The sequence below is a fragment of the Bos indicus x Bos taurus genome, chromosome 6, assembly GCF_003369695.1.
Source record: "Bos indicus x Bos taurus breed Angus x Brahman F1 hybrid chromosome 6, Bos_hybrid_MaternalHap_v2.0, whole genome shotgun sequence".
Taxonomy (NCBI): Eukaryota; Metazoa; Chordata; class Mammalia; order Artiodactyla; family Bovidae; genus Bos; species Bos indicus x Bos taurus.
The window spans coordinates 89,480,227-89,505,542 of NC_040081.1; the positions used below are offsets into that span (position 1 = coordinate 89,480,227).

At 43.7% G+C, this 25,316-nt stretch overlaps 1 protein-coding gene across 1 annotated transcript in view; it reads left to right on the plus strand.

Moving 5' to 3' along the window:
- Nucleotides 1-25,316, plus strand: part of PARM1 (prostate androgen-regulated mucin-like protein 1) — a 129,152-nt gene that overhangs the window by 59,423 nt on the left and 44,413 nt on the right. Inside the window, exon 2 of the mRNA XM_027544756.1 lies at nt 20,715-21,410. Coding sequence (XP_027400557.1) covers nt 20,715-21,410 — 696 coding nt within the window. The remainder of the gene's footprint in view (nt 1-20,714; nt 21,411-25,316) is intronic.

Sequence of the window (25,316 nt, forward strand, 5' to 3'; positions counted from 1 at the left end):
ATAAAGGATAAATAAGGACTGAGTTTGATAGGATATAAAAAAATGAAAATGAGAAAGCAAACTTTTTTAAATTTATTTTTTGAGGGAACGTTGATTTATAGCATTACATAAGTTTCACGTGTACAACATCACACTTCTACTTCCATATACCCTACAACATGCTCACTGCCAGAAATTTAGTTTCCATCTCTCACTACACAGTTGATCCCTTTACCCATTTCATCCAGCCACCCATCCCCACTCCTTTACCTCTGGTAACCACTATTCTGTTCCCTGTACCTACTACATCAAACTGTCTTCTAAACCATCATACCTAACTGGCGCCATTGGCAGCATCAAGGAAGCATTTAAGAGAATTATTTTGGAATTGCTCAGTTTAGATAGGGACTTGTTGAATCTGATGATAAGATGTTATCCAAAAAGAAACGACCTGTGTGCAGCTGGAATGATAGAATCAGGGCTCATCTGTGAGGCTGAAGATTCAGACTTGCTAATTCTACTCTTTTTTAAAGATAAGTTCACATTCCTTTCTTTGCTCAGTAGTATTTACCTAGACTGACTGTGGCTTTCTTACAGTGAAACATAAATCAAAATTAATATCTGGTATATTCCTCTTTAGGTTGTGTGTACAATCGTCCATAGGAAGGAAAATTAAAATTCTCTATATGATTCAGAAAGCTTGCTTGTATCTTTTTTCTATTCTGCTGTTGTTTGCTTAGGTTGTGAATGAAAGGGAGGATTTCAGAGAAGAGAAGCCAAAGCTGAAATGCTCTGGATTCAATTACACAGCAAATGAAAATGCTATTCCTGAGCCTGTGAAGGATAATTTTGGCTTTTCAATATATTATTATTTGATAAGAACTTAGTAAAAAGTTGATTTTTTTCTGGATGAAGACTTGTGAATGCAATTATAGCCCCATAGCCTAACCAAGGAGAAGTGCTTGTGTTCCAGCCCTCAGAGATCTAACAGTTGATAAATGCTCTTAGGATGAGATGTGAATCTGTCTGCTAAAAGCAGCCTCTGAGATAGAGAGACAGTCCTCATAGTCTGGCTGGCAGATAGCCCCTGCCAAAGGACATGAAGACATCTGTCCTACAGACTAAAAAATGACTCACTCATTTTCTTCTGGCTAGAGACAGGAGGAATTTGTATGTTTGGCTAGGCAGAAAAAATTCTTCCTTTCCGATGGATCATTTAGAAGGGTGTGTGTGTCTCTCTCTCTATGTGTGTTATTGTGTGGCTTAATGTTTCACCACAATGCAAACAAAGTGCTTCCTTTAGTAGCCTCCATATCTACAGGAATAAGATCCTTCTTACAAAAAGACCCAAAGGATTGCTAGAAAGACATCTCTGTACCCAAACACTAGGTTTGCTTCATGTGAGCTGTGACTTTGGATGAATGGATTAAAAAGATGGCATTTGCCCCAAAGTGGATGAACCTCAAGGACATATGCTAAGTGAAATAAGCCAGACATAAAAAGAAAAAAAAAATGGCATAAGCTCAATTATATGTAGAATCTAAAAAAGTAATAGTAGAGAATAGAGTGGTGGTTACCAGAGGTGGGGAAGGAGGGGCAACGGAAAGACATTGATCAACAGGTACAAAGTTCTAGAGGATCCACTTCTATAGGATGAGTAAGTCTAAACAGCTCATGTACAGCATGACAAATACAGTTAATAATACTGTATTGAGTTCTGGAAATTTGCTAAGAGAGTAGACTTCAGGTGTTCTCATCACACACCACATATGGAAACTATGTGAGAAGATGATATGTTAGTTTGCCTGACCATAGTAAGCATGTCATTGTGTATATGTCTATCTAATCATCATGTTGTATACCTTAAATATATGCAATTCTAATTTATTTTATTGGAATATAATTGCTTTACAATTTTGTGTTGATTTTTGCTGTACAACAATGTGAATCAGCTATATGTATACCTATATCCCTTCCCTCTTAGACCTCCCTCCCACCCCTCTAGGTCATCACAGAACATCGAGCTGAGCTCCCTGTGCTATACAGCAGCTTTCCACTAATTATCCGTTTTACACCCGCTAATGTATATCTGTCAGGGCTACTCTCTCATTTTGTCCCATCTCTCCTTACCCTCCTCAAAAGTCCGCTTGCCTGTTCTCTGTGTTTGTGTCTCTATTCCTGCCCTACAAATAGGTTCATCAGTACAACTTTACTAGATTCCATACATATGGTTAATATATGATATTTGTTTTCTCTTTCTGACTTACTTCACTCTGTATGACAGACTCTAGGTTCATTCACATCACTACAAATGACCCAGTTTCATTCCTTTTTTATGGCTGGGTAATAGTCCAGTGTATATATGTACCACATCTTCTTTATCTATTCATCTGTTGAAGGATATTTAGGTTGTTTTCATGTCCTGGCTATTGTAAATAGTGTTGTAAAGAAATAAATAAAAATAACTTGGATAAGGGGAAAGTGAAACTGAAAGTCACTCAGTCGTGTCCGACTCTTTGCAAGCCCATGACTATACATTCCATGGAATTCTCCAGGCCAGAATACTGGAGTGGGTAGCCTTTCCCTTCTCCAGGGAATCTTCCCAACCCAGGGATCGAACCCAGGTCTCCCACATTGCAGACAGATTCTTACCAGCTGAGCCACAAGGGAAGGCCAGATAAAGGGAAGGATGATGACAAAAATAAACCCAGAGGAGCTGGTTGGATGGGGAAGGAAACACAGTTGATAGACTTACTGACTTTGAGGGCAAAACTCAAAAGGCTGGAATTAGAGGACTGGAACACAGGGAAGAACGCCAGGCTGGTTATTTATACCTGGGAATTACTGTTGAAATAAAGCCATGAAGTAGAACTGCCTCTGCCTCCAGTTCAGCCTGAGTGCATATAGAGGGACCCTTTCTAATCCCAGCATCGCCAGAGGGAACCCACGAATAGATGAAAGAAGTGGTTCATGAGGTACAGGATAGGCAGTGTTAGTTTTTGAATAATTCTTTTCTAAGCAGCAGCACTTATAAATGTATTCTAAATAAGTAAACCCAAAGCAAAATCATTCTTCATGTTGAGCTACCAGCAGAGCCAAGTTTTATCCATCTTGCTCAGTTCACCCAAGTTAGCTCATGTAGCCAGAGTCTGTCCTTCCAGACTGACATGTTTAATTGCATCTATCAGCAGTGGCTGTGGAGTAGCATTTTAATGGATCCCAGAGATTTTCATCAGAAGATGCTGTACTTCAGTAATGGTGCCAGTGGTGCCTCCCCAGTTGGCATTGCTGATGCTTTTCCTAGCAGAGGATGTGATCCTGCAGGCATTTAAGAGATACTGAGGGTAACAGCAATTGTACGTTGGTTAACAAATGAAACCAACTCTGAAAATGATGTTTATGTGGCTGTGTGTACTTGAGTAGTGATTTATGTTCTTTTCAGCCGAGGTATGAATTCTGTGAGTAAGGAGAGTAACCTGCTGCCTCTGGAGTCGTGAATATCTTAGGGAACAAGAGCATGAGAAGATCTGGATTTTTAGGCAAATTAAAGTCAGCATGCTTTACACAGGTGACAAATTAGGTGGTAATTAATTGCATTAAATAAGGATTCACCACGGAATTCCTTCAAACAGCCTGTTCCCCTCATTGCTTAATGTATTTGATTAAAATTCATTACCCACAACATCTCTTACATAAAGCATGGTTCCTCATATCAATTTCAGTGGATTTTGTTCATTAGGAGGCATATTTCTGCAGAGAAGATTCACCCCTGCAGAGTAAATACATTACCCTTGTCACACTTAACCAGAAACAAGGTTGTGTCCACCCTTAGCTTGTGCTTTTCATATCTTCGTGTGAGCTCTTAGCTTGCACATGTACCTGGAACTTCCTAATGACAGATTCCTATTCTTCCAGCCCTTTCTCTTTATTTGGGAACAAAGGGGCACCCAGTTCCCAATCCCCGGAGATGGTCCATCCATCTTTGAGTGCATATCAGGGTTTGGGCCACACTCCAGGAGATAGTAAAACACCAGATCCTCTCCTGGAGCCTCTGGTGATGAGTAGGGTCTTGCTGCACATGGTTCCATCCACAGCTGTTATCTTCCATCCAGGCCTAGTTCTGGAAATGCGCTCTCTCAGCAGAGAGGCTAAGCACAGCATTGAGGGTCCCTTATGGGGAAATGGGTTAATAATCCCACAATAGGGAAAGTGGTTCTCAAAGAGAGCTGTGCATCCAAGGAATGGTGGCCTCAACGCCCATGAAATCAGGTAGACTTCAGGGCTGCAGATTCTACCTCTGCACGTCCAGCCTAGAACTTGACTTGAGTGAGGAGCAGCTTCATTCTCATTTCCATGTCTGTAGAGGACAGAGATCCTTCAGTTCAGTTCAGTTCAGTTGCTCAGTCGTGTCTGACTCTTTGTGACCCCATGAATTGCAGCACGCCAGGCCTCCCTGTCCATCACCAACTCCCGGAGTTCACTGAGACTCACGTCCATCGAGTCAGTGATGCCATCCAGCCATCTCATCCTCTGTCGTCCCCTTCTCCTCCTGCCCCCAATCCCTCCCAGCATCAGAGTCTTTTCCAATGAGTCAACTCTTCGCATGAGGTGGCCAAAGTACTGGAGTCTCAGCTTTAGCATCATTCCTTCCAAAGAAATCCCAGGGCTGATCTCCTTCAGAATGGACTGGTTGGATCTCCTTGCAGTCCAAGGGACTCTCAAGAGTCTTCTCCAACACCACAGGTCAAAAGCATCAATTCTTCGGCGCTCAGCCTTCTTCACAGTCCAACTCTCACATCCATACATGACCACAGGAAAAACCATAGCCTTGACTAGACGAACCTTTGTTGGCAAAGTAATGTCTCTGCTTTTGAATATGCTATCTAGGTTGGTCATAACTTTCCTTCCAAGGAGTAAGCGTCTTTTAATTTCATGGCTGCAGTCACCATCTGCAGTGATTTTGGATCCCCAAAAAATAAAGTCTGACACTGTTTCCACTGTTTCCCCATCTATTTCCCATGAAGTGATGGGACAAGATGCCATGATCTTCATTTTCTGAATGTTGAGCTTTAAGCCAACTTTTTCACTCTCCACTTTCACTTTCATCAAGAGGCTTTTTAGTTCCTCTTCACTTTCTGCCATAAGGGTGGTGTCATCTGCATATCTGAGGTTATGGATATTTCTCCCAGCAATCTTGATTCCAGCTTGTGCTTCTTCCAGTCCAGCGTTTCTCATGATGTACTCTGCATATAAGTTAAATAAGCAGGGTGACAATATACAGCCTTGACCTACTCCTTTTCCTATTTGGAACCAGTCTGTTGTTCCATGTCCAGTTCTAACTGTTGCTTCCTGACCTGCATACAGGTTTCTCAAGAGGCAGATCAGGTGGTCTGGTATTCCCATGTCTTTCAGAATTTTCCACAGTTTATTGTGATCCACACAGTCAAAGGCTTTGCCATAGTCAATAAAGCAGAAATAGATGTTTTTCTGGAACTCTCTTGCTTTTTCTATGATCCAGCGGATGTTGGCAATTTGGTCTCTGGTTCCTCTGCCTTTTCTAAAACCACAGAGATCCTTAGACTCTAGGAAATCTGCTCTGATGCCATACGTTTTTAAGCTTGCAGTTTTAGTGTAGTTTTTGCTGTTTAGGAGATAGCTTGAAAGGCAGAAACAGGATTAAAGGGTAGAAATGATAATTAATGAATACGAGTGGCTCAGACAGCAAAGAATCTGCCTGCAATGCAGGAGACTGAAGTTTGATTCCTGGGTCAGGAAGATCTCTTGGAGAAGAAAATAGCAACCAACTCCAGTATTCTTGCCTGGAAAATCCCATGGACAGAAGAGGCTGGTGGGTACAGTCCATGGGGTTGCAAAGAGTCAGACAGGACTGAGCACACGCAAACACACCACACACACACACCACACACACACACACCACACACACACACCACACACACATACACCACACACACACCACACACACACACACACACACCACACACACACACACACACACCACACACACACACACACACACACATATACCACAAACACCACACACACACACCACACACACACAAATATAAAGGCCCACAAGCATTAACATGCATGAGGGGAAAATAGAGTCAAATTGCAGCTGTCAAAAGAAAGCCTATATAAAATACAAAACAAATTTCTCTCTCTTCATGTTTGCTTCATCCATATAGCCTAGATACCTGGGTGCCTTGGTCAGAGCACTCAATACTTATTTGTTGAATTGGACCTAGACAAACAAAAACTGAATTTTTAAAAAATAAATTGCTAAGTGATGCTGAAAATTTAAAATCAAGAGTAGGTTGCCATTCTACTGAGTGTGTCTAACTTACATCTCATGGCTCTGACCAAGGTGGGCCAGCTCGTGTAACAATAACAAGTCCGGGGTCCCTGATTGTTGTTGAGGGGTCTTTGTTCTACTTCCTCAGCCTGCTGCAGTCACCTAGTCACAAGTGTATTCTTATCAAGACTGTGTTCTTGCACTGTTGGTGGGAATGTAAATTGATACAGCCACTATGGAGAATAGTCTGGAGATTCCTTAAGAAACTAGGAATAAAAGTAGCATATGATCCAGCAATCCCACTACTGGGCATATACTTGAGAAAACCATAGTTCAAAAAGACACATGTACCCAATGTTCACTGAGGCACTGTTTACAATAGCCAGGTCATGGAAGCAACCAAGATGTCCATCAACCAATTAATGGATGAAGTTGTGGTACATACATACCATGGAATATTACTCGGCCATAAAAAGGAATGAAATCGGGTCACCTGCAGTGAGGTGGATGAACCTAGAGTTGGTCATACAGAGTGAAGTAAGTCGGAAAAAGAAAAACAAAAATCATATGTTAACCATATATATGGAATCTAGAAAAATGTACTAATGAACCTATCTGCAGGGCAGGAACAGAGACCCAGACATAGAGAACAGATGTATGGACACAGCGGGGGAAGGAGAGGGTGGGACCATTTGAGAAAGTGACCATGTGTAAGACAGATAGCTAGTGGGAAGCTGCTATATAGCACAGGGAGCTCAGCCAGTGCTCTGTGATGACCTAGAGGGGAAGGATGAGGAGATTGGGAGGGAGGCTCAAGAATATAGCTGATACACGTTGTACAACAGAAACTAACACAACATTATAAACTAATTATCCTCCAATTTGAAAAAAATAGACATGCTGAAAATTGTCCCACAAACTTTCTGAACTGTATTTTTTAATAAGGTGGAAAAATACAAATCACATTTAGCTTTTTTTTTTTTTTTTTTTTTTCTGATACGTTCTGTGGGTTTTTGAGGCAGCTCAGCCTAGAGAATACATCTGGGAACGCTGACAGGTCCAGTTGCTCATTGCTCTGTTGAAGAATGTCAGGGGTGCTCCATTCCTAAGGCTCATAGCTGATGCCAGGAGGAGGAATAGTGTCTCTCTAAGGATGCTTATGGAAAATCATTAGCAGATTAAAGAAGGTGAAGGCATTGGGACCCAGGTTCCAATTAAACAGATCCACATAATAGCCTAGTATTTATTGAGCTCTTACTTCATGCCTGGCATTGTGATAAACATTTTACAGGGTCTGTCATCTACACTGCTAATAATGCAAAGTCTGAACAATACCTTAATCCCCAAAGGCATGTGTTGTTTATTTAATAGGAAGTCTGAAGTTTGACATTCTAGTCCTGTCATGGCAAGATCAATTGTATCATCAAGGAAAAAGGTTCTTTCTGTCTTTCACTTCCATCTTCCCCAGTGGGTTGACTTTCATCCTTGGCTTCACAGGATGGTTGCCACTGTGCCAGACATCACATCTACATTAAAGGGAAGAAGTGGGAGGGACACGTAGGCACCAAGAGAATTTCTCTTTCTTACATATTCTTTTTATGAGGATGTGAAATTTCTCCAGAAGCCCCTTAGCCTATATCTTATCAACCTCATTTTGTGGAACTGGGGCACACAGACATCTCTGGGTACAAAGGAGGCTAGGAAGGGAGCATTTTGCTTTTATAGTTTCAGTAAGGAGGCTAGCAGAAGGGGATTGGGAATGACTATTGGGTTAGTCAATCAACAGTGTCTGCCTTATATAGATTATTTATTTAACCCTCACAATAACTCTGTGAATGGAAGTACTGGTATTATCCCAAGTTGGCAAACAAGGTGATCCCCTTCTCCAGGGGATCTTCCCGACCCAGGGATTGAACCCTGGTCTCCTGCATTGCAGGCAATTTCTTTTCCTTCTGAGCCACCAGGGAAGCCCTTATATTACAATAGCTCTGTGAATGGAGGTACTGTTATTATCCCAAGTTGGCAAATGAGGAGATAGTAATTAACAGGCTTGCACAAGGTCATGCAGCAAATAAATGGTCTAGCTAATATTAGCTAGATGGTTAAGAAGACAGGTTATTGAGTTAGACTACCTTCTAGGGTTTGAATCCCAGTTCTACTTTCCAGTTCTATATACTGGGAAGTTATTTAACCTCCTTCTGCCTCAGTTTTCTCACTTGTGAAATGGGGGTAATAAAAATTATCCTAGGTTTATTGCAAGGATTAAGTTACTTAATACTTGAAGAGTATTATAGGTATTAAAAGTATTACAGTATTAATGCCTTTTAATAAGCATTGGAGAAATGTTAACTAAGAAGCTGTGAAGCAAGCATCTTCATTTATAATAACCCTAAACTGGAAACAGCCCACCTGTGCACCACAAGTAAAATGGATTAATAAATCGTGGTGCTGCTGTGCTCTGTTGGACTGTGCCGAGTCGCTCAGTCATGTCCAACTCTTTGTGACCCCATGGACTGTAGACTGCCAGGCTCCTCTGTCCATGGAATTTTCCAGGCAAGAATACTGGAGTGTATAGCCATTCCCTTCTCCAGGGGATCTTGCTGATCCAGGGATCAAACCTGAATCTCCTGCATTGGCAGGCAGGTTCATTACCACTGAGTCACCATAATTTGGTAATAAATTGTGGTATATTCATGCAATTGAGTGCTATCAGCAATGAGAAGTGATGAGTTGTTAAAACACAGCAACATAAGAGAGTCTCATGGTGAGTGAAAGAATCCAGACAGGGAAGAGGACACACCGCATGCCTCCATTGATGTGAAGTTCAAAAACAGGGAAAGCTAATCTCTAGTGATGAAAGTCAGAACAAGTTTTCTTCAGAAGATTATGTCTGTGAGAAAGTATGAGGGAACTTTCCAGGGTGCTGGAAAGTTTCTGTATCTTGATCTTAGTGGTACTTATGCAGGTATATATATGTGTGTGTGTGTGTAAAAATTCACTGATTATGCCCTTAAGATGTATGCATTTTATTATACATACGTTATATTTCTATTTAATATTTTAAGAGGACATGAAATTTTTTTTAAAGAAACTAGGAATCATAACCATTTGTGCTGACTGGCATCTTTGCTGAAAACCCTTAGAAGACAAATGTTGGCAGGAGGAGAAAGGAGGCCCATCAATATCATGGGTCATTCGTCTTCTCTGAGAAAGCTCCCACCACCCCTCCCACAGCCCAGGAAACTTGCTCTGAGTCATATTCCCAGTCTGGGAGATGCGTCTGCCCTGGAGCCATCCCTGCCCTCTTGCCTGACTCCTAGGTGATCAGTGGTCAGCTTTGGTGGTGAGACAAATGGGAATGCATTTCATGGGTATTTCCCTGTGAGTAGTCAGGTTGCCTACAGATTCGCCAGTCAGAATGCCTGTATGGGTCAACTTGGAATCCCCCCACCAACCAGGACTGTCCTGTCAAGGGCAGATTTCCAAGAAGGCATGGATGGGGCACCCACTGAGCTGGAGACAAAGTGGTGGGGAGAAGTGGTCAAGGACATTTAGGCTGAGAAAGCACCAGGGTGGCCCCAGCCCTTTGAGTAATTCCTAGCCTCCCAAAGGTCCTCGGAAGGAAACGGTTCAGAATCAAAGCAGACCCATACTACAGACTTTCTTAAGTTCTGATACTTCCTAGTGGCTGCAGAGTATGAGAAATGACTTGATTATGATTTGGACCTAGAGGGCGGAGGTGGGTGGGGAAGGCAAAGGAAAGGGCGTGACCTTTGACCAGACAAGAGACCACTGCATTTTGTGACACCTGAACACAAAGACTTTTTTTTTTTCCCTTTTCAGTTTCACAGGAGAAATTTTTTTGGAAATTTCAGTAACCTACTTAGCAAACAGGAGAGTGATGGGGAGCTGGATTGGGCCCCTGGACCACAGGGTGTGGCTCGCAGTGGGCATGGGGAGGAGAGACTCACAGCCTCAGCTATGGGTCACCAGAGGGGCTGTCTTTGTTTAAAGCCAGTCACCATGGATCACTCAAGATGCTCCCTGCACACTCCATCCCTCCCCTCTGCCTTAGGAATGCCTGAAAAATCCCTTCAGAAAACTAAGGCCTGGAGGATCGAAACCTTCCCACCAAGGCTGCTGAGAAATGAGTCCGGGTCAGTCTTCATCCTCGGTTCAGTTGAGCCCAGGTCCAGCTTTGGTCGGTGCTGCCCCAGCACATCCTTGGTCCCCCTAGTGCCCGGTCACTAGAGGGATCCCCGCAGAAGGCTGCAGGGTCCGGGTGGAGCACAGGCTGGGCACAGACACAGCGTCCCAGTCTGTAACAGGGGCGCGTTCTCTGTGTGGGCCTCCGTGTGCACTCTTGCCCTGGGCTCCACACGTGTTGGGACTAGGCCCGCTGCAGAAGGCAACGCTGTTGTTCAGAAGATCCCCCTCGACCTGAAGGAGGCATCAAGTCATTTTCCTCTCCCATCCTGCTACCCACCCCGAACCCACCTTAACCACAAAGCAGCCGAAGAGAAGGCACTCACCCTCCCTACATCGTCTCTCTCTCTCTCTAGCTCGCCACCCTGAGACACCCCAATATGGCTCCTCCAGAATTTCGGGTGTCTCTTGGCATCTGTGCTCAGCACTGCCTCCTCCTGAGGCGGGCCACCACAGTCTACCCGCAACTTAAAAGTAATGACTTTGGGGGAGCATTTGACTGACAAAGACAGCTGCTGCTTCTGGTGAGAAGAAAAAATTTTTTAAATGATGTACTGTATTTTTTTCTTCCCCAGAAAGCACAACTTTCTTCCCAAATGTTATTCTGTCAATTAGCATGCACAGCCCCTACGGGGAGCTTGGTGATAACATGAGTCCAGATAGAGAAGCTGAGTCATACTCCATGTCTGCAGGTTCCGATTCAGTGGCTGGAAAACAGAAGGTCTCTTCCTCTTTTGGGACCAGAACAGGATCTCATTTCCACCAACGAAACTCTCAGGAGGATGTGGCTCTTCTCCTTCAAACAAGCATCTTCTTAAACACAGTTTGATGGCTTTGGGGCATATACATTTTGTCTAGACATATGAGAGCTCTCAGATACCATATGGTTGGACCAGACTGATTAGTAATGGTTTTGCAGATGTTAGATGAACCTTCTGGAGTGTTGGGTACCCTTAGCAGCCCAACCAAACACACCATGGGGAATTTTTGTCGCTGTGAGGAATCCAAACAATAGCTTTGCTCAACCTAAGCAACATTAGGGCCTAGCTTATATGTTAAAGTATACATATTGTTTTAAGATTCTTTTCCTCACTCTTCAGTTCAGTTCAGTCACTCAGTCGTGTCCGACTCTTTGCGATCCCATGAATCACAGCATGCCAGGCCTCCCTATCCATCACCAACTCCCGGAGTTCACTCAAACTTACGATCATCGAGTCGGTGATACCATCCAGCCATCTCATCCTCTGTCGTCCCCTTTTCCTCCTGTCCCTAGTCCCTCCTAGCACCAGAGTCTTTTCCAATGAGTCAACTCTTTGCATGAGGTGGCCAAAGTACTGGAGTTTCAGCTTTAGCATCATTCCTTCCACTCCAACACTTGCTAAAGTTTAGTCCATTCAGTGCCAGGATGGTGAGGCCCACCTGTGTTTGGGCCAGTTGATTGACAGGCCAGCATTTCAAAAGCTGGTAACTCTGGTCTATATCATGCACAAAAAGAAGACATCCCTGTTATTTCCAAAGTGAAAACAAGCAAGCAAAAAGTATGTTTAGAGAGCCATCCAAAATTTCCTCAGAGCTGGTAGTTTTTATGGAGCTTAAAGACAAATCGAAAGGAAGATGCATTTCTGCTATCAAGGCCCAACAGATAAGCCAGAGAACATTTTCATTTTTCAAAAGGTAGAAAATCCAGGGTTTTACTGAATATTTATAAAGCGCTTTCTCTGCCAGGAACATGAACAGCATGCTGTGGTCCCTATTATTAGGGTTCCCAGTCTGATGGGAGACAAGCATCAGGAGAAACGACTCAGTATAATGTGTGCTACAATTAGCCACACAGAGGAGAAGGGCTCATTCAGGTTGGGGAATCTTCATAGAGGAGGTAAAGCTCCAGAGTTCTCAGGACTGGGGTAGGGTGAGGGAAGCCAGGGTGGGAAGAAGTACAGACTCAAAGGCTGGGAGGAGGAAGACAGCCAGTGTTTCAGAAATGTACACTGATTCAGATTACTAGAATCACAAGGCTCACCAAGAGCGGGGTTGGGAGATCATCAGAGGTGTTATGTACTGTGTGCCAAGGACTTCACAGTTTATCCTGAGGCCATTAGAGAGCCTACAGCAGGATAAAAGGGGAAGAAAAAGGGTCACGTGGTCATGTAATTTTTTTAAAGCCCTCTCTAGTGACCCACCCTAGAGAATGTATTAGGGGAGATAAAGGAAAACTGGTGTTTGTTTGCCTTTACAAACAGGGGGCCCAGGCTTCAAAGACATCCTTGCATTTCCCAGTACAGTACAGTGAGATGGTTATAAGATCAGCCTGGAGCCAGACAGTTTCAGGTTCAAGCTCCAGCCGTGCATGTTCTAGCTGCATGACCTTAGGGCGGATACATAACTTTTCTGATCTTCTGTTTTGTCATCTGTGAAAAAAAGATAACAATGGATATTACGATTGAATGGGATGATGCATGTGAAATGGTCAGCACAGTACCCTTCTAGTGTCCTCAGCTCAGTCTAGCATTCATTTATATGTTTATAGTTGAACTCCTATTATGGATCAGATAATAAGGATATGTGAGGAGCAAATCCGCTACAGCCCCTGTTCCATGTGAATCTTAGATTCTAAGGGGGAGTCACGCATTAAACAAAGCTTCTTGTAAGCAAGTATGTAGTTACATGACAATTTCAGCGTTGTGACGTTAAAATACAAGATGCTCTGAGCACGTGAGGGCTTGAGGCTGGAGATGGGGGCATGGGGGTTGGATTTAGCAGGAGAATCAGCAAGGGCTCTTAAGCTAGCACTGGCAGGATGAACAGGAGATTCTCAGGCAGGCATGAGAGGGAGAGCTGTTTAGGCAGAAGGAATAGAGTACAGTGAAAAGTCTGATGTGTTTTCGGGCCTGGTGGGGAGCAAGGCTGAAGAGGCAGACTGTGCTTGGATCCCAAAGAGCCTTCTAGATCTCAGTGGGGTCTTGGAGTTTTATCTTCTATGCAGGCTTCCTTTCCTCCCCTCAGCCCTGCAAGGGGAGTGATATGGTCCAGTTGGCCTTGACTGTTAGCAGTTCCTTAGCAAGCAGAACTTCAGCAGGGCTGGGACCTCTGCCAGGCAGGCCTGGCACAATCCCCCGAGACCGCGGGCAAAGGCACCCCTCAGGCTGACTTGGCAGCACAGGAGAGGGCTTGACTGTGTTTTGATCAAATTTCACCGAATTTGCCAAAGCTTTGTCACATGTTTTCTCAGGTACTTAACAAGCCAAGGGCAGGAGAGGACACGTTATGGGGGGTGGGGGGGTAGAGAACAGGTGAGCAGCACAGGCAATCAAGCCACCTGAGACTTTGGCACTGGCCCAGTTTGCTGCTCATAAGACCCAGGAAGAGGTGACAGTTCAGGGCACTCCTTGCCCACTGGCTGCCAATGTTGCCGCCCTATGTTCTTGACACCCAGGCGGACAGGAGGCAAGAACACATAAGCGGAATGCAGACTCTACCCTAGAGCATCTTGTAATTCCCTTCAGCACCGGGAGACTTGCCTACATCTCCCAGCCATCAGCTGCCAATCTCTCCTCCTAGCAACGCCGGAAATCCCAGCTCAAGTCAGACATGGTTTTTTTGTTTTCACACATTAAAGGACAATATACAATGGAAACATAATCTATCCAACAAGAGTCTGCTTTTCTTCTGAGCAACAATCTGCCAGCTAATCTTTTTTTTTTTTTTTTTGCTTTTTAAAATTTTAAAATTTATTTTTTTAATTGGAGTATAATTGCTTTACAATGTATTAGTTTCTGTTGTACAACAAACTGAATCAGCTATATGTATTCATAAATCCCCTCCTTTTGAGCCTCCCTCCCACCCCATCCCCTATCGCACCCCTCCAGGTCATTACAGAGCACCGAACGGAGCTCCCGGTGCTCTACAGTGGTCTGTCTTACAGAGTGAAGTAAGTCAGAAAGAGAACAACAAATATCGTATATTAACACATATGTATGGAGTCTAGAAAAATGATATTGATGAACCTCTTTGCAGGACAAGAATAGAGACTCAGACACAGAGAACCGATCTGTGGACACAGAAGGGGAAGAAGAGAGTGGGACAAATTGAGAGAATAGCACTATTGGCTGTTCTTGCCACAAAAAACTTTCAACCCAACCAAACTTCAGGAAGGACTTCCGTTTGTACATTTACAAGGAAGAATTTCAGATTAAGTCATACTTGTAGCCATCGGACCCCTGGATCTCTCACTTGAGCCAAGTATAAGAGATTTCCTTCCTTGAGTCACTTCATTTCAGACACGTGAGCCTGTCCCTGCCTGGGCAGGGACATGGTGTGTGGCAAAGTCACCTCTAATTTAGAGAATAATAGAGCCAGTGTCTTCATTCTGTTTACTCTGCCATTTTCTCAAGAAAATATTGGAACTAATTCTTTTCTTCAGAGGAAAGTGGCGCTACTTTGGGTAGGAAAATTTATGGGGCACTGCATTATTTTGGGGGGATGTTTGTTTTTTTCTGGAGAAGGAAATGGCAACCCACTCCAGTACTCTTGCCTGGAGAATCCCATGGACGGAGGAACCTGGTAGGCTACAGTCCACGGGGTCGCAAACAGTTGGACACGGCTGAGTGACTTCACTTTCTTTCCTTGTCTTTTTTTTTTTTTTGCCTTTTTTCCATTTTAATGACTTCTTCTGAAGTATGGCTGATTTATAACATCATAGTAGTTTCGAATACACAGTTAAGTGATTCAGTTATCCATGTATCTATTCTTTTTCAGATTCTTTTCTGATATAGATTTTACAAAATATGGGGTATAGATCCCTGTGCTAATACGCCCTTGTTGGCACATTATTTTAACTTCTTGGCTTATTTTAACATGGGCTCCTCCTTGCTTACTCTGTAATGATAGTTGCTAGAGTCTGTTCTACAGGCCTTTTTGAGGTCTTTCCTAGACTAGGCACAGAGTGGTGGTGGGGAATTCTAATTCTGAGCCTGTCTCTACATGATTTTCTTCAGGCAGCACTGCTCAACATCTCTTCTTAGATGGGTAAGGTCAATTACATCACTTCCTCTCCCCTGTCTGTTCCCTCATTTATCCAATGAGGGGTCATAATCATGTGTCACCTAGACCTTTTCTTCAGCACTAAAAATAGTTTTGAAATCCTGGGATACATCCTTGGCTGTCTGACTTAATCAATTTGATCTTCCTGTGAAAACAAAAGTCCTACATATGAGAAAGCAGAAATGTTGTTTTCTTAGACTGTCTCTGTGATTCTCAGTGTTGAAGCCAATGTGATAGCATTTGAAGATGGAGCTTTGGGGAAGTAATTAGGATTAGACGAAGATAGAGCTCTCATCATGGGATTAGTGTCCTTATAAGAAAAGACACCAGACAGCTTTCTCCACACCTCCCAGCAGATACTGAGGAAGGGCCATGTGAAGACACAGCTAGAAGGTTGCCGCTTACAAGCTCAGATGCAGCGCTCTTGCTAGAACCTGAACTGGTCTACAACCTAATCGGACTTCTCAGCCTCCCAACTGTGAGAAGTAAATTGCTATTGTTAAAGCCGCTTAGTCCATGATATTTTTGTTCTGGCAGCCTGAGCCAACTAGGACAGCAAGCATTCTCTAGGGTAGTCATGGCACCTGAGCTTTGGATATCTTCAACCTGAAAGAAGACCCAGCCTCATGTACTCAGAGTCATATGGAATGTACCATCAAATTAGGCAAATCAGAGGCTTTAATGCCTTGTTCACGTGAAGATGACCAGTGTTGGCCCGCAACTTCTACGCATTGTTGTTTGTTAGGGATAAGAATCATCTGAACTAGACCATAAAATACTTTAAGTGCTAAGTAGGTAGTCATGGGAAATTAACATCCACCACATTCCTCTTTGGAAGCAGGAAGGGCAGGAGTTATGAAAGTATATTAGTCAGGGTTAGACAAGAAAATGGGTGTCTCCAGCCACCACACTTATTCCTGGAACATGTCCTTTTCAGCACTATGATGATTGCCATAGTACAGCTCTTAGCTCCCCTGGAAATGACAATGCAGCTGTCAGCCTGAACATCATATACTTTACTGGCATCTTGTGTGTTCTCGTCCTTTCCAAACCAACTCAAAGGTCATCTCTTCTGTGACTTTTCTAAATGTCATTTGAAAATGACTTTGTACATTTTCGCATTCTACCGTCCCCATACCGTGGAACGGTATTCATCTTTCATCTATTCATCTTTCCTTTGGTCTCCCATTGCAACTTGCTTTTACTTCCATAATGTGCTGATCATATCATATTACACAGAGTTGGGTGTCCTTTCTGTCCTGCTAAATAGTGAATTCTCTGAGGACAAGGTCAGGGACTTAGAAACTACTCAATAAAAGCTTGAATGATTGAACGAAGTTGTGCTCCTTTGTATATAATAGATGACATTGCTCATTCATCGCAGATTTCTAAGACTGACTTAGCTGCCAGACAAAGTCTCTGTCTACCTCCATCTACATATCTATTATATGATACTAAATAGTAGTTAAATGTTGTCCATTTTTTTTGGCCTCAGAATCTTTAATGAGTCACCGGAGCTACGAGGATGCAGAGCCAGTAGGTTCTAAGGTCACATAGGAAGATTCAATGTTTTCATAATATTTGTTCCAAGTATTGTTTTGTCCCTGTTTCAAAGACCTCATGACCTGCATTCATCCTGAAATTGTTGAGACTTCACAGCTGCCAAAGTCCGCCACTGTAACGTGGACTAATTTGGGAGGTCTGTATACCTGTTTACTAAAAGAGTAACTCTCCTATAGTTTATGGTCTTCACCAACTCCTTTTAAATAAAATAAAACCAATTATTTTGACAACAATCAAAGTGTTCAATTCAACTTAAATATTGAGAAAACTGTGTTTTCGGGTTAGATTCTGCAGCACAACTTTCCATCAGCTACTGAGCCCATCACACAGCTGAATGCCTACATCCCTCTGCATCCCTCTTTTCTCCCTTCCTCTGTGCTAAAATCTAGCCCATGTTTTTTTCCTTATGCATCTTGATCATGTTTGGCTGTTACCTAATGCTACCCCCAAGGACGTCGCCTCAGAGTTTAGAGAATTAAATAATTGCAGACCTAACAAGACATTAGGCTTCCCAGGTGGTGTAGTGGTGAAGAACCCGCCTGCCAATGCAGGAGATGTAAGAGATGAGGGTTCAATCCCCGGGTGAGGAAGATCCCCTGAAGGGGTCATGGTAACCCACTCCAGTTTTCTTGCCTGGAAGAGCCTGGCAGGCTATAGCCCATGGAGTCACGAAGGGTCAGACACAACTGAGTGACTGAGCATGCATGCACTAACAAGACACCAGGCATCCATGTATGCGTGGCAGAGGACAGAGGCTGACATTTTCAGCAAGGTCCCTACCTTCAAATAACAGCAGGTAGGCAGCTAGACCCAGGCAGCCATGGTGGATGTGGCCACACCCAGTGATGCATAGAAAGGAGTACAGAAATGTTGGGTATTTTTTTAAATGAAGTTCTTAAGTTAGTTCATTTTTACACTCTCCTTCTTTACCTCCCTCCTTTTTTCCCTCCCTCCCTCCCTTATTTCTTTCCTTTCTCCTTCCCACAAGTACTTATTGAGCGGTTACAATGACCTAGGCACTCTTCTAGGCCTAGAGGAAACAACAGTGAGTAAGACCAGGTCCCCGCACCATCATGGAGCTTACCTTCTGGTGGAAGAGAGATATAATAGGCAGATAAATAATATGTAGTTTCAGGAAGAAACGATTTTATTTTATTAACTTTATGAAAAACAAAAAAGAGCAAAAGATGTGGTGGTTCCTCAAAACATTAAACATAGAATTACTATGTGTGGGGATTTAGCCACTAAGTCATGTCTAACTCTTGCAACCCCAAGGACTGTAACACACCAGACTCCTCTGTCCATAGGATTTGCCAGGCAAGAATATTGGAGTGAGTTGCCCTTTCCTTCTCCAGAGGATCTTCCCAACCCAGGGATCGAACCTGTGTCTCCTGCTTGACAGGTGAATTCTTTCAGATCAGATCAGATCAGTCGCTCAGTCGTGTCTGACTCTTTGCGACCCCATGAATTGCAGCACGCCAGGCCTCCCTGTCCATCACCAACTCCGGGAGTTCACTCAGACTCACGTCCATCAAGTCAGTGATGTCATCCAACCATCTCATCCTCTGTCATCCCCTTCTCCTCTTGCCCCCAATCCCTCCCAGCATCAGAGTCTTTTCCAATGAGTCAACTCTTCACATGAGGTGGCATAGACCCCAAACAATTGAAAGCATAGTCCCAAAGAGATATTTGTACACCTATGAGTGTACACTACTCACAATAACCAAAAGGTGGAAGCAGCCCAAGTGGCCATTGCTGGATGAATGAATAAACAAAAGGTGGTGTCTGCAATGGGATATTATTTAGCCTTCAGAAGGAAGGAAATTCTGGCATGCACTATAACATGGATGAACTTTGATGATATTTTGCTAGTAAGTGAAATAAGCCAGAAACAAAAGGACAAGTATTGTATGATTCTATTTATATGAGGTTCCTAAAGCAGGCAAATTCAAGAGATATAAAGTAAAATAGTGGTTTCCAGGGACTGGGGAAAGGGGAAAATAGAGAGTTATTTTTTCATGGGTACAGTTTGGGAAGATGAAAAAGTTCTGGAGATGGATGATGGTGATTGTTGAACAACAATGAAAATGTACTTGGGGCCAATGAACTATACCCTTCAAAAATGGTTAAAACATTAAATGTATATTTTAACACTAAAAAATTTTTTTTAAACCTTGAAAAACATAAGCAAGGGGCTGAAATAGGAATGACTTTGGCTAGGACTGTCTGGGAAGATTCGTCTAAGGAGGAGGTTAACATTTGAATAGAGATTAACCAGAATGATGAGAACATGGAATGAAGAAAGGGAATAGTTTTGGATTTTCTTCTAAGCATAACCTTGGAAGGGTTTTGATCAGCTTAAATCAGTTTGATTTATCACTTTAAAATATTACACTGGCTGCTATGTGAAAAGTAGACTGAAAGGAGGAAATCTGGAAGCTAGCAGACCAATTAAGAGATGGTGGCAGTTATGTAGACAAGTGACTGGTGGCTCAGGTGATGTTGAGATGATAAGGGAGGTGGCAGGGAGTGACTGGATTCAGATCTATTTTCTAGGTACAGTCATCATGATTTGCTGGTGCTTGGATGGAGGAGGGGCAGTGAAGGAAAGAGAGGCATTAAGGATGATATTTGGATTTTTAACTGAGTAACTGATCGAAAGGCCTTGCCATCCACTGAGATGGAAATGACCAGGGGAAAAGCTTGTTGGGAAATGGTAAGGGGTGTGGAGGGGCAATTGAGAGATGTGCTACATAAAAAGTGAAATCATAAACTCAGTGTCTAGCATAGTACAAGTACATAGAAGCCATTTATTAAATACTTGAATAAATGAATGAAACTGAATGGGATAAATGGAGGTAGGGAAGACAGAAGAAAGGAAACTAATTCCAAAATTTTACAAAATATGAAAAAAAATGGCAAAACAACATGAAAATAAAGACCCCAGGCTCAAATTTGGGAGAACCAGGTCCTAGTCTCAGAAAATATTTCCAAACTTCAGATTCCTTCCTCTTCTCAGCTTTTAATCGGGGCCCTCCCCCTTTCCTCTTTCACAGGAAATGTGCTCACACCTTTATTCGCCTAAGAGGGCAAGCCCATAATCCTTGCATCCCTGTGCCAGGTTGCAGAGCTCAGAACCCTGAAGCAGGGAGCAACCAATCAGTGAGCACCCGTGGCAAGGAAGAGCCAATCAGTGAGCTCCACCAGCTTTGCCCTTCCCCAAACCCATCACATAGGCTGGGCATCCCTGCGGGCCTTGTGGAACAACCCCTTTAACAGTCCAGACAGATTCTCATAAAGTCACTTCGGCAGAGCGTCTCAGTATTTAAGGGCATGACTTCAAGCAAGCACAGACAAGGCTAGTTCAGGCCATGTATTGGCTGAACTTGTGCATACTGACCCACTAATTGCTCCTGCTGAGCTTTCAGGCTGGTTCCTACTGATAGTCACCAAGGGAGAAGAGAGCAATTAGTGGGATGAAAATATTTTTAAAGTCACCTTCACAATTACAGAGGCACAGTGTAAAATGAGAAAGATCTGTGAAAATACTGTAACACAGCCTTGCCGTGCACTTTTTCACACATTAACCACTTTTGTCCTGGCTCTTCTACAGGGCTGAGGCTACAGAGCGTGTCTGCATCCATCCCCTCTACTGATTCTCTTCTGGCAGAGACCACCACACCGACAGCCATCTGGACCAGCTCTCCGCAAAGTCCTCCTGCCTCCCCTACCAGTGGCCCATCCAACAGCTCAGTCCTCCTAGATCCAACACCTGTCCCGACATCTCTACCCACAAAGAACATCTCCACAGAGCCCAGAGAAGAGCAGTCCACCAGCCCTGCCTCCAACTGGGAGGGCACAGACCCTTCACCAACAAGTGGTGGGGTCCACTTAACACCCACGCCTGAGGAACACAGCTCAGACACTCCAGAGGCTGGCGTGCCCACTACAGGATCACAGCCCCCTGCTGAGTCTCCCACACTCACCTCCCCTCAAGCGCCAGCCTCATCGCCCTTACCCCCGTCAACCTCACCACCTGAGGTTCCATCTGCCTCCATCAGCACCAGCCACAGCTCTGCTGAGACCAGCACCGAGCCCACAGGAGCCCCAACCACACCGGAGTCCCACACGGAGGAGCACAGCTCTACTCTCACACCTACTTCACATGCCTCGTCTGAGTCAGTGCCCACAGAGGCCACGCCTCAAGCAACTGTGCCCCCCAAAGTGACCTGTATACTGATAGACATGGAGACCACCACCACCTCCCCTGGGGTGATCATGCAAGAAGTGGAGCATGCGCTAAGTTCAGGTGAGTCTCTGGCTAGAATACGTGTCTTTGACAACACTGAGATACTAAGAATGGTGTTCAGTTAACCAGACACAATGGATTGAATTTGAATTTTGGAGTGCAACACCTGAGCTGAAGTTTAATTTGCAAGAATTTCCACACGTGCAAACTTTACTCTCAGTCCCTTAATAATTTCCCCATGATAGTTCATTAACTCTGGCCAGTCTGTATGATTTGTCTTCACATATGTCACAGGGAATGTAAAGGAATGAGACTGGGTAAGCTAAGGGTTAACAGCTTACTGACTTTGGATGGAGTTTCCTAGGTTTCAATTCCAGCTCCTGACCTTGAGCAAGTCACTTCATCTCTTTGTGCCTTGTTTTTCCTCATCTGTAAAATTGGGATAAAGAAGACTCTATCATACATGGTTCTTATGGAGATTAAATGAAATGACATATGTAAGTGCTTAGAATAGTTCCTGGCAGGGAGAAAAGTACTCAGGAAATGTCAGTTGTTATTATGATTGTGCTCGATGTTTTAATGCCATATTTACCTCATGAAAACAGTCAAAGAAAGTAGAGCGGGGGTGGAGAGAATGCTTGTTATTTCAAGTCACTGATATATTTCATGAGAAAGACAGTAAATTCTATGAAACATCACATTTGTTTTTATTCTTCCAGCCACTCATAAAGTTGGTATTAGTTTTATCTTGATTTTGCAATCTTGGAAATTATGAGAGATTTAGGGTCTTTTCTGAGGTCACATGCATCTGACATTGAAGTGAAATCTGTACCCTTTGGGGTATTGGGCAGGAAAAGGCCTTAGTGGGAACACTTAGCTTCTTGATTAAGAAACAGTGACTTAAGAACAGCCAGAAGGTGAAAGAGAAAATGAAGCTTTAGCTCCTTGCCTTGGTCATCCTGCCAGGGACATAGACTCAGAGGGGAATATTTGTGATTGACTGAGCCAAACAGGACCAGCTAGGGTCAAAGAAACGGTTGTGACTGAGGAGAAATTAACATCTTCTAACAAACAATGAACAACCACTGTGAATGGAAATCTTGGTAAACAGTGAAGCTGGGGAGAAACAGAACTAAGATTGACAAGACATAACTTCTCATAGAAGAGCTCATAGTTTACTAAGGGAAAAAGTCCAGAAGACTTGCAAATTCTTATTTCAAAGGTCCAGCATATACCAGTGAGAGTCCCACCAAGAGTTATAGATATTAATATAATCAAACTGGGATAAAGGAATGAATTACAGAGTTACAGCTGGGGCATAAGAAAGGGGATCGTAATTGCAGAGCTGTCATAAGTCAGGCCTTGGAGGAGAGAAGGGTAAACCAGAACCCAGAAGGCGAATCCTGTAGAATAGACCACCTCAGGAGGGGCACTGACTCGGGCGAGGGACAAGGCTAACTCAAGGTCAACTTCTGGAAGTGAAGGGGATCAATGCTCTGCCCTCTCTCTCCCCTTGCCCTCTGATATACAGCCAGATGCCAAGGATGAGAAGCCTACTGTGGTCCATATAGTTCAGCCTCCTGGAGGGCAGGTCAGAGAGCAAAGTGGAGAAAGGTGGAGAGTGGATCTGGAAAGGCGAAAGGAGGAACTCACAGTTCAAAAATTGCTTCCTCTGTCCCCATTATCATCCTATTTGTACTGCAGCTAGCACTTGGCACATTGCATTTAGATGTGTCCTTTCAAGAATTCATCTGCCAATGCAGGAGACATAAGAGATGTGGGTTCAATCCCTGGGTCAGGAAGATCCCCTGGAGAAGGAAATGGCAACCACTCCAGTATTCTTGCCTGGAGAATCCCATGGACAGAGGAGGCTGGCAGGCTATAGTCCATGGGGTCTCCAAGAGCTGAACTGAAGTGACTTAGCATGCATGCACATTTCTGTCTTGCTCTCTGCCACATCCCCACTTTCTGTCTCATGCTTTCCATGCTCTTCACTGCCATGAACATTTCGAGCCTGGACTTGGTATCTGGATCAGAATGGGTGTTGACTCAGTCCCTAACAAAGGTGCCATCCAAGGACAGGCTTGCAACCTGTGGTCCTGTCTCTTCTCTTTCTTAATTCAGACCTCATCACCTCCAGCATGGCATTGCATCTTCAGTTTTCTAACTAGTCTCCCATTCTCCACTCTCCACTCTCTCCTGTTCTGCCCTCTTCAGGGTACCATGGATGTAACGGACCAATATTCTGAGCACCTACTCTGAGCCTGGCATGCAAGAATTTCCCTAATCTGACACAACCTACTACTTTATTCAAGTCCGTCTTTTTTATAGGGAAGATTATCTAAGACAGACCTGTTCCACTGTTCTGGCTTGTATTTTAGGTCATGTGTCTTGATTTCCTCAACTCACAGACAACAAGGCTCAGATCAGATCAGATCAGATCAGTCGCTCAGTCGTGTCCAAATCTTTGCGACCCCGTGAATCACAGCACGACAGACCTCCCTGTCCATCACCAACTCCCGGAGTTCACTCAGACTCATGTCCATCGAGTCAGTGATGCCATCCAGCCATCTCATCCTCTGTTGTCCCCTTCTCCTCTTGCCCCCAATCCCTCCCAGCATCAGAGTCTTTTCCAATGAGTCAACTCTTTGCATGAGGTGGCCAAAGTACTGGAGTCTCAGCTTTAGCATCATTCCTTCCAAAGAAATCCCAGGGCTGATCTCCTTCAGAATGGACTGGTTGGATCTCCTTGCAGTCCAAGGGACTCTCAAGAGTCTTCCCCAACACCACAGTTCAAAAGCATCAATTCTTCAGCACTCAGCCTTCTTCACAGTCCAACTCTCACATCCATACATGACCACAGGAAAAACCATAGCCTTGACTAGACAAACCTTTGTTGGCAAAGTAATGTCTCTGCTTTTGAATATGCTATCTAGGTTGGTCATAACTTTCCTTCCAAGGAGTAAGCATCTTTTAATTTCATGGCTGCAGTCACCATCTGCAGTGATTTTGGAGCCCCAAAAAATAAAGTCTGACACTGTTTCCACTGTTTCCCCATCTATTTCCCATGAAGTGATGGGACCAGATGCCATAATCTTCGTTTTCTGAATGTTGAGCTTTAAGCCAACTTTTTCACTCTCCTCTTTCACCTTCATCAAGAGGCTTTTTAGTTCCTCTTCACTTTCTGCCATAAGGGTGGTGTCATCTGCATATCTGAGGTTATTGATATTTCTCCCAGCAATCTTGATTCCAGCTTGTGTTTCTTCCAGCCCAGCGTTTCTCATGATGTACTCTGCATATAAGTTAAATAAGCAGGGTGACAATATACAGCCTTGATGTACTCCTTTTCCTATTTGGAACCAGTCTGTTGTTCCATGTCCAGTTCTAACTGTTGCTTCTTGACCTGCATACAGGTTTCTCAAGAGGCAGGTCACGTGGTCTGGTATTCCCATCTCTTGAAGAATTTTCCACAGTTTATTGTGATCCACACAGTCAAAGGCTTTGCCATAGTCAATAAAGCAGAAATAGATGTTTTTCTGGAACTCTCTTGCTTTTTCTATGATCCAGTGGATGTTGGCAATTTGATCTCTGGTTCCTCTGCCTTTTCTAAAACCAGCTTGAACAACAGGAAGTTCACGGTTCACATATTGTTGAAGCCTGGCTTGGAGAATTTTGAGCATTACTTTACTAGCGTGTGAGATGAGTGCAATTGTGCGGTAGTTTGACCATTCTTTGGCATTGCCTTTCTTTGGGATTGGAATGAAAACTGACCTTTTCCAGTCCTGTGGCCACTGCTGAGTTTTCCAAATTTGCTGGCATATTGTGCAGCACTTTCACAGCATCATCTTTCAGGATTTGGAATAGCTCAACTGGAATTCTATCACCTCCACTAGCTTTGTTCGTAGTGATGCTTTCCAAGGCCCACTTGACTACACATTCCAGGATGTCTGGCTCTAGGCCAGTGAT